This window comes from Triticum urartu, chromosome 1A (genome assembly GCF_056163025.1).
Source record: "Triticum urartu cultivar PI428250 chromosome 1A, HENAU_Tu73, whole genome shotgun sequence".
Classification (NCBI taxonomy): Eukaryota; Viridiplantae; Streptophyta; class Magnoliopsida; order Poales; family Poaceae; genus Triticum; species Triticum urartu.
In genome coordinates, this window is record NC_141873.1 from 586,054,644 (window position 1) to 586,063,950 (window position 9,307).

Sequence of the window (9,307 nt, forward strand, 5' to 3'; positions counted from 1 at the left end):
ACGGGTGTCGTGCGTGCCTACTCTATGCCTGTCCCCCGCCCACCGGCTCCGGGTGTTCTCGGGCCATGGCCGACTCCTCCTCAGGCACTGTTGACCATGCCGGTTCCCGCAGCATACGGCAACGCTGTGGCGTATGGCGGCCCTCCGGGCTACGGCGCCTATGGCGGCGCCCCTCCGGCCTACGGCCCGGTGCTCCTCTACACTCTCCATGCTGGACCCTCGCCGAGTACCTACAACGGAGGCAGCGATTGGTACATGGACACCGGCGCCACTGCCCACATAGCCTCTACCGTGGTATCCTCTCCCGTGCCTCCCCCTGTCCTTTCTCCTCTCACGTCATGGTTGTGTTGGAGAATGTAGTAATTTCAAAAAAAAATCCTACGCACACGCAAGATCATGGTGATGCATAGCAACGAGAGGGAAGAGTGTTGTCCACGTACCCTCGTAGACCAAAAGAGGAAGCGTTATAACAACGTGGTTGATGTAGTCATACGTCTTCACGGCCCGACCGATCAAGCACCGAAACTACGGCACCTCCGAGTTCTTTCACACGTTCACCTCGATGACGATCCCTGGACTCCGATCCAGCAAAGTGTCGGGGAAGAGTTCCGTCAGCACGACGGCGTGGCGACGATCTTGATGTTCTACCGTCGCAGGTCTTCGCCTAAGCACCGCTACAATATTATCGAGGATTATGGTGGAGGGGGGCACTGCACATGGCTAAGAGACGATCAACTTGATCAACTTATGTGTTTATGGGGTGCCCCCTCCTCCGTATATAAAGGAGTGGAGGAGGGGGCCGGCCAAGGAGGGTGGCGCGCCCAAGGGGGGGAGTCCAACTCCCACCGGAGTAGGACTCCCCCTTTTCCTATTAGGAGTAGGAGAGGGAAGGAAGAGGAAGGAGGGAGGAAGGAAAGGGGGGGCCGGCCCCCCTCCCAATTTGGATTGGGCTTGGTGGGGGGGGGCCTCCCTTGCTCCTTTCCCCTCCTTTCCACTAAGGCCCAATAAGGCACATATACCTCCCACGGTGTTCCGATAACCTCCCGGTGATCCAGTATTGTCCTAATCTAACACGGAACCTTTACGGTGTCCAAATATAGTCGTCCAATATATCGATCTTTATGTCTCGACCATTTCGAGACTCCTCGTCAAGTCCGTGATCATATCCGGGACTCCGAACAACCTTCAGTACATCAAAATTCATAAACTCATAATAAAACTGTCAACGAAACCTTAAGCGTGCGGACCCTACGGGTTCGAGAACTATGTAGACATGACCGAGACACATCTCCGGTCAATAACCAATAGCGGAACCTGGTTGCTCATATTGGCTCCACATATTCTATGAAGATCTTTATCGGTCAGACCGCATAACAACATACGTTGTTCCCTTTGTCATCGGTATGTTACTTGCCCAAGATTCGATCGTCGGTATCTCAATACCTAGTTCAATCTCGTTATCGGGAAGTCTCTTTACTCGTTTTGTAATACATCATCTCGCAACTAACTCATTAGTTGGATTGCTTGCAAGGCTTAAGTGATGTGCATTACCGAGAGGGCCCAGAGATACCTCTCCGAAAATCGGAGTGACAAATCCTAATCTCGAAATACACCAACCCAACAAGTACCTTCGGAGACACCTGTAGAGCACCTTTATAATCACCCAGTTACGTTGTGACGTTTGGTAGCACACAAAGTGTTCCTCCGGTAAACGGGAGTTGCACAATCTCATAGTCATAGGAACATGTATAAGTCATGAAGAAAGCAATAGCAACATACTAAATGATCAAGTTCTAAGCTAACGGAATGGGTCATGTCAATCACAGCATTCTCCTAATGATGTGATCTCGTTAATCAAATAACAACTCTTTGTCCATGGTTAGGAAACATAACCATCTTTGATTAACGAGCTAGTCAAGTAGAGGCATACTAGTGACACTCTGTTTGTCTATGTATTCACACATGTATTATGTTTCCGGTTAATACAATTCTAGCATGAATAATAAACATTTATCATGAAATAAGGAAATAAATAATAACTTTATTATTGCCTCTAGGGCATATTTCCTTCAGTCTCCCACTTGCACTAGAGTCAATAATCTAGTTCACATCACCATGTGATTGAACACCAATAGTTCACATCTTTATGTGATTGGTTCACATCTCCATGTGACTAACACCCAAAGGGTTTACTAGATTCAATAATCTAGTTCACATCGGTATGTGATTAACACCCAAAGAGTGATCATGTTTTGCTTGTGAGAGAAATTTAGTCAACGGGTCTGCCAAATTCAGATCCGTATGTATTTTGCAAAATTCTATGTCTACAATGCTCTGCACGGAGCTACTCTAGCTAATTGCTCCCACTTTCAATATGTATCCAGATTGAGACTTAGAATCATCTGGATTAGTGTCAAAAACTTGCATCGACGTAACCCTTTATGACGAACCTTTTTGTCACCTCCATAATCGAGAAACATATCCTTTATTCCACTAAGGATAATTTTGACCGCTGTCCAATGATCTACTCCTAGATCACTATTGTACTCCCTTGCCAAACTCAGTGGTAGCGTATACAATAGATCTGGTACACAGCATGGCATACTTCATAGAACCTATGGTTGAGGAATAGGGAATGACTTTCATTCTCTTTCTATTTTCTGCTGTGGTCGGGTTTTGAGTCTTACTCAATTTCACACCTTGTAACACAGGCAAGAACTCTTTCTTTGACTGTTCCATTTTGAACTACTTCAAAATCTTGTCAATGTATGTACTCATTGAAAAACTTATCAAGCGTCTTGATCTATCTCTATAGATCTTGATGCTCAATATGTAAGCACCTTCACTGAGGTCTTTCTCTGAAAAACATCTTTCAAACTCTCCTTTATGCTTTGCAGAATAATTCTACATTATTTCTGATCAACAATATGCCATTCACATATACTTATCAGAAATGTTGTAGTGCTCCTACTCACTTTCTTGTAAATACAAGCTTCACCGTAAGTCTGTATAAAACTATATGCTTTGATCATCTTATCAAAACGTCTATTCCAACTCCGAGATGCTCGCACCAGTCCATAGATGGATCGCTGGAGCTTGCATATTTTGTTAGCACCTTTAGGATTGACAAAACCTTCTGGTTGCATCATATACAACTCTTCTTTAATAAATCCATTAAGGAATGCAGTTTTGTTTATCCATTTGCCAGATTTCATAAAATGCGGCAATTGCTAACATGATTCGGACAGACTTAAGCATAGATAAGAGTGAGAAACTCTCATCGTAGTCAACACCTTGAACTTTTCGAAAACTTTTTGCGACAATTCTAGCTTTGTAGATAGTAACACTACTATCAGCGTCCGTCTTCCTCTTGAAGATCCATTTATTTTCTATGGCTTGCCGATCATCGGGCAAGTCAACCAAAGTCTACACTTTGTTCTCATACATGGATCCCATCTCAGATTTCATGGCCTCAAGCCATTTTGCGGAATCTGGGCTCATCATCGCTTCCTCATAGTTTGTAGGTTCATCATGGTCAAGTAGCATGACCTCCAGAACAGGATTACCGTACCACTCTGGTGCGGATCTCACTCTGGTTTACCTACGAGATTTGGTAGTAACTTGATCTGAAGTTACATGATCATCATCATTAGCTTCCTCACTAATTGGTGTAGTAGTCACAGGAACAGATTTCTGTGATGAACTACTTTCCAATAAGGGAGAAGGTACAATTACCTTATCAAGTTCTACTTTCCTCCCACTCACTTCTTTCGAGAGAAACTCCTTCTCTAGAAAGGATCCATTCTTAGCAATGAATGTCTTGCCTTCGGATCTGTGATAGAAGGTGTACCCAACAGTCTCCTTTGGGTATCCTATGAAGACATATTTCTCCGATTTGGGTTTGAGCTTATCAGGATGAAACTTTTTCATATAAGCATCACAACCCCAAACTTTAAGAAACGACAACTTTGGTTTCTTGCCAAACCACAGTTCAGATTGTGTCGTCTCAACGGACTTAGATGGTGCCCTTTTTAACGTGAATGCAGCTGTCTTTAATGCATAACCCCAAAAACGATAGTGGTAAATCGGTAAGAAACATCATAGATTGCACTATATCCAATAAAGTACGGTTATGACGTTCGGACACACCATTATGCTGTGGTGTTCCAGGTGGCGTGAGTAGTGAAACTATTTCACATTGTTTTAACTGAAGACCAAACTCGTAACTCAAATACTCTTCTCCATGATCAGATCGTAGAAACTTTATTTTCTTGTTACGATGATTTTCCACTTCACTCTGAAATTATATGAACTTTTGAAATGTTTCAGACTTCTATTTCATTAAGTAGATATACCCATATCTGCTCAAATCATCTGTGAAGGTCAGAAAATAATGATACCCGCTGCAAGCCTTAATATTCTTCGGACGACATACATCAGTATGTATGATTTCCAACAAATATGTTGCTTGCTCCATTGTTCCGGAGAACGGCGTTTTAGTCATCTTGCCCAAGAGACATGGTTCGCAAGCATCAAGTGATTCATAATCAAGTGATTCCAAAATCCCATCAGCATGGAGTTTCTTCATGCGCTTTACACCAATATGACTTAAACGGCAGTGCCACAAATAAGTTGCACTATCATTATTAACTTTGCATCTTTTCGCTTCAATATTATGAATATGTGTATCACTACGATTGAGATCCAACAAACCATTTTCGTTGGTGTGTATGACCATAGAAGGTTTTATTCATGTAAACAGAACAACAATTGTTCTCTAACTTAAATGAACAACTGTATTGCAATAAACATGATCAAATCATATTGATGCTCAACGCAAACACCAAATAACACTTATTTAGTTTCAACACTAATCCCGAAAGTATAGGGAGAGTGCGATGATAATCATATCAATCTTGGAACCACATCCAACAAATGTTCAGGATATCGCTTCTCGTTAACTTGTCGGTCGACCCAAGAGAAGAGATAAATCGGCTTATCGGCTGATTTATCGTTTTTATTGGTCGACCATTTATCAGCAAGTTTTTTTAAAAAAATCTCAGGTTTTCCCAACCAAAATAATGTAAAATATGCCATAATATTACTGTTACACACACATGACAAATAAATTCTCCTCTAAGCCTTAAAAAATATGCTATATTAATATATTACACACTGCACACATACACAAGCACATACATGACCATCTACCATCACGTTGTGCTCCAAGCCTTAAAAAATGATGTATTAGTATATTAAACAGTACACACGCACACACACACACAAGGACGTACATGACCATGTACCGTCAGTTGTGCTCCAAGCCTTCAAAAATCAAATAAATTGCAAAATGTAGGTGCACACACATGATAAACAATGAGAAATAAGCATAGTCCAGCAATACATATTACATAGTAAGGTCATAAATAACCATAGCTTTGCATAGCTGCATCATTGCATGACAAAGCAAAATAGGAAACTAGCAAACAGCACGCATAGTGGTTCATAGTTCTCTCACAAGTCACAACTGAAATAAATAGCTAGCAAACATAAAAAAGCACACATAGTGCAAAGCATTGAAGGCTTGAAGCCCCATTAAGGCTCCATCGGGTCCCCCTCCTCATCTTCATTGGCACCTAGTATCACCCCATCATCATCGGACTCGAAGTCTATGTCATCCTCATTGACAAGCCCGTGATCAGATTCTTCCCCATCGGAAACAAATTCTTCCACTTCATGAAGTTCTCTCACTCTTGCACTTCTACGTAGCTCAACAAACTCGGAAGCTCCCATTGCATCAACCTCCTCCGCATCAACCTCCTCCGCAGCATCAACGTAAGCACCTTCACATATCCAATCTTGTACCATGGAAGCATCTTCACCAAGAAGAACATCACAAGATGAGGAGTACTTCTTCCTCTTGTCTATCATTCTTCCATTGAATTGAATATAAACTAGATCGTCCCTACGATGCACGTCTAGTTTATTTCTCCTCTTTGCATCCACCTAAAAATTGCGAAATGAAGCTTAGTGATTTACATTCTGTCAAAAATAATATACGGATCAAATTTGAGTATTTGCAAGTTGAGACTTACTTGTTCAAAAACACTCCAATTTCTTTCACATCCGGATGAACTTGTGGTCAAGTTGAGTATCCTCAAAGCAATGTGCATCAATGTAGGAGTTTGTAATCCATAAGTTGCCCACCACTCCCCTACATTTAAAGGAAAAATACAAAGTAGTATGCATCAGCCCAAAAAATTCAGAATTGCAATATGACAATATTATCTTGGGAACAAGCTTACCGGCATTGAAATTTGCATTGCTAATTGCTTTGGTGGCAGCCACCTTCCCAAACATGCCTTCCTTCTTTTTAAATTTGGGCAAGTCAATGTTAAGCACTTTGTTTTGCTTCTCATCATCATCGAGATAAAATTGCTCAATAACTTCCATCAAGCCAGACATGACTTCCACATCGGTAAAGATGCTTGTGGTAGCATAACTATAATATGGATTCAAGGCATATGCAGCCATGTGCAATGGGGTATCTACCCTCCCATTCATCTTGCTCTCCATGGCCGTTGTGATCGCCCTATAGTCCTTGTCCGAATTATCAACCGCAACCAATATTGCCTTCTTTGCCTCTATTATTTCTCCATACATAGAGTCCATGGACTATCCATCGCCATCAGCCAACCAAAGTATCTTCACCAATGGCTCAAAAACCTTCCATTCCAAGTTTCCAACATACCCAAGCACAAGTGCACAACATTAGTATTTAACATATACACATGCATTCCAACATACACAAGAACAATTTGAAGTTTAGTAAACAATACGTTAAGGCAAAGAGACACATTTTTCCAAAATGCCCTACTCATTATTGCAGCATGAGCCACCTTCCCTTTCTTTGTTCTCGTGTGCTTGCATCCTTCCCACGTATCACTACAACACATTTCCTTTAGTTGCTTCCTCTCAGCATCAAGACTTTGCAAGGTAAGAAATGCCAAAGCAAATCTAGTCACCCCCGGTCTAACAATGTCTCTCTTTTTTGTATAGGACCTCATCAAGGCCAATGTAGTATGATGTGCATAAAGGAAAGTAGTCATTTCTTTGGCTTTGGTTATTGTAGAACCAAAATGCTTCAACTTTGCAACCGCTTCTACCATCAAGTTGATGGTGTGAGTTGCACACGAGGTCCAAAATAACTTGGGCCTTTTATCTTTCAACATCACCTTTGCTCCCATGTTGTTTGAAGCATTATCCGTGACTACTTGCACAACATTTTCAGCACCTACAAAACACAATAAGTAATTTTCAGCAAGTAATAAACTTGAAAAGAAACGAATGAGAGCAAGTTGAAGATGATTCATACCTATTTTCTCAATGCATTCATCCACATAATTGAAAATGTATAGACTTGTATGTGCATCGGCCGACGCCTCCTTTGATCCAAGATAGATGGTCCCCAACTTGCAATGCACGCACAAGTTCATGATGCTCCTCTTTTTCTTGTCCGTCCAAGCATCAGTCATGACAGAGCACCCCGTATCCGCCCTCTCGACCTCATGTGGCTTCAACAAATCCCTAGTCCTTTCCACCTCCTGCACCAACATCTTCTCCCTGATCATATATTGGGAGGGTTGCTTCCAATCAGGACCATAGCGACCAAGAGCCTCATAAAACTGTTTGAAATCATCATCATTGATAGCATTGAAGGGTACATTTTTCTTGTACATCCATCTAGCCAAATATTGCCCAACTTTGTAGCTTATTTCCTTATCAACACTATCATTTATAGTCTGTTGTTCTTTAGATTTCAACGGGATCGAAGGATCAATTGGTGCAAGATATTGATCCATTGCCCCCTTCTTTGGAGTACCTTCACCAACTTCATTCAGCTATTCTTGATCATCCTCGTTGACCTCTATGGTGACTGCAGCTTTAACTTCTTCTTCACGCTTTTGCTTTGCCAATTTCTTCCTCTTTGGTGACTCGTGTGATGCAAAAGCTCGAGTAATCTGATCTTGTGTAGCTTGCATACAGCTAGTCACAGCGCCTTTGATCTGCCCAATGTGCTCCTTCATCCTAGTGACCCCTCCCGACATAACTTTTCCACAAAGCTTGCACTTGAGCCTTTGCGGATCACTAGGATCAATGAACTCGGCAAACTCCCAAGCCATGTCATCCGACTTCCTCTTAAGTGATGAACTTGCAACTTGAGATGAACCTGAACCAGCCATCTACATAAATAAAAGGAAAAAACCATGCATCAGCATATACATAAATAAAGGAAACAACCATGTATCAGCCATCTACATAGTTTACTAATGAAGCAATAATTGACTAATATAATTAAAATTTTCCTAATACAATCAGCCATCTACATAACTCAAGCAAAATAAATCAACAAGCATGCATCACTACTTGTCCAGAGAATAGAATCGGGAATGAGAAGAATCCATGTCGTGGCGTGTGGAGCTCCTGCTGCTCTCGACCGTGGATGAAGGGTTGGCGGGGGGTTGAGGCACGCCGCTGCTGGATCCTGGGGAGGGGTGTGGGCGGGGAGCTGCTCCAGACGTCCTGCTCCTAGGTGCCGCCGTGTGGAAGCCTCAAGGACGGGGCGCCGCTGTGTGGAATCCTCAAGGACTGGGCGCGATCAGCCGGTGCTGGAGACGGGGATGAGATGAGGGACGAGGTGCGGGGCGGTGCTGGAGATGGGGATGAGCCGATGAGGTGCGGGGCGGTGCTGGACAGGGGGACGAGGTGAGGGACGGGCGAGCTAGGTCCGGCCGCCGGAGGAGACCATGGTGGCGGCGGCGTGGTGAATCGCGGGGAGCGACTGCTGGCGAAGCCCAAATGCCAAACCCTATCGGGACTCGGGAGGGATGTGTCCCGCGCGAGGGTTCTGGGGAAGGCGGTGCGCTACAGGAGATTTTTTTGGGATTTCAGATAGGTGGGCCCCCAGGATTTACTGGCCAAAATTGCTCTGACTGCCGATAAATCGCTCTGACAATTGATAAATCGGCCAGACCGATAAACTCAGGGGATATGCGTTTATCTTACTGGTTAGACCCCGATAAGCGATAAATCGGCCGATTTATCGGTATATCGGCCGATATTTTGAAAAGTGCTTCCAACACACATCGTCACTTCACCCTTAACTAGTCTCTGTTTATTCTGCAACTCCTGTTTCGAGTTACTACTCTTAGCAACTGAACCAGTATCAAATACTGAGGGGTTGCTATAAACACTATTAAAGTACACATCAAAAACATGTATATCAAATATACCTTTGTTCACTTTG

The 9,307-nt window shown here is 43.0% G+C and overlaps 2 protein-coding genes across 2 annotated transcripts; both read right to left on the reverse strand.

Annotated features, from left to right (window-relative positions):
* Positions 1-5,595: 5,595 nt before the first annotated feature.
* Positions 5,596-6,576, reverse strand: LOC125516873 (uncharacterized). The gene is made up of 3 exons (XM_048682157.2): positions 6,306-6,576; positions 6,096-6,214; positions 5,596-6,006 (listed from the first exon to the last, which is right to left on the reverse strand). The coding sequence occupies exons 1-3, from the start codon at positions 6,574-6,576 to the stop codon at positions 5,596-5,598; spliced, it is 801 nt and encodes a 266-aa protein (XP_048538114.2).
* Positions 6,577-6,675: 99 nt separating this feature from the next.
* On the reverse strand, positions 6,676-7,862 carry LOC147993139 (uncharacterized). Its single transcript, XM_087539237.1, has 3 exons — positions 7,376-7,862; positions 7,236-7,294; positions 6,676-6,726 (listed from the first exon to the last, which is right to left on the reverse strand). The coding sequence occupies exons 1-3, from the start codon at positions 7,860-7,862 to the stop codon at positions 6,676-6,678; spliced, it is 597 nt and encodes a 198-aa protein (XP_087395363.1).
* Positions 7,863-9,307: the final 1,445 nt, after the last annotated feature.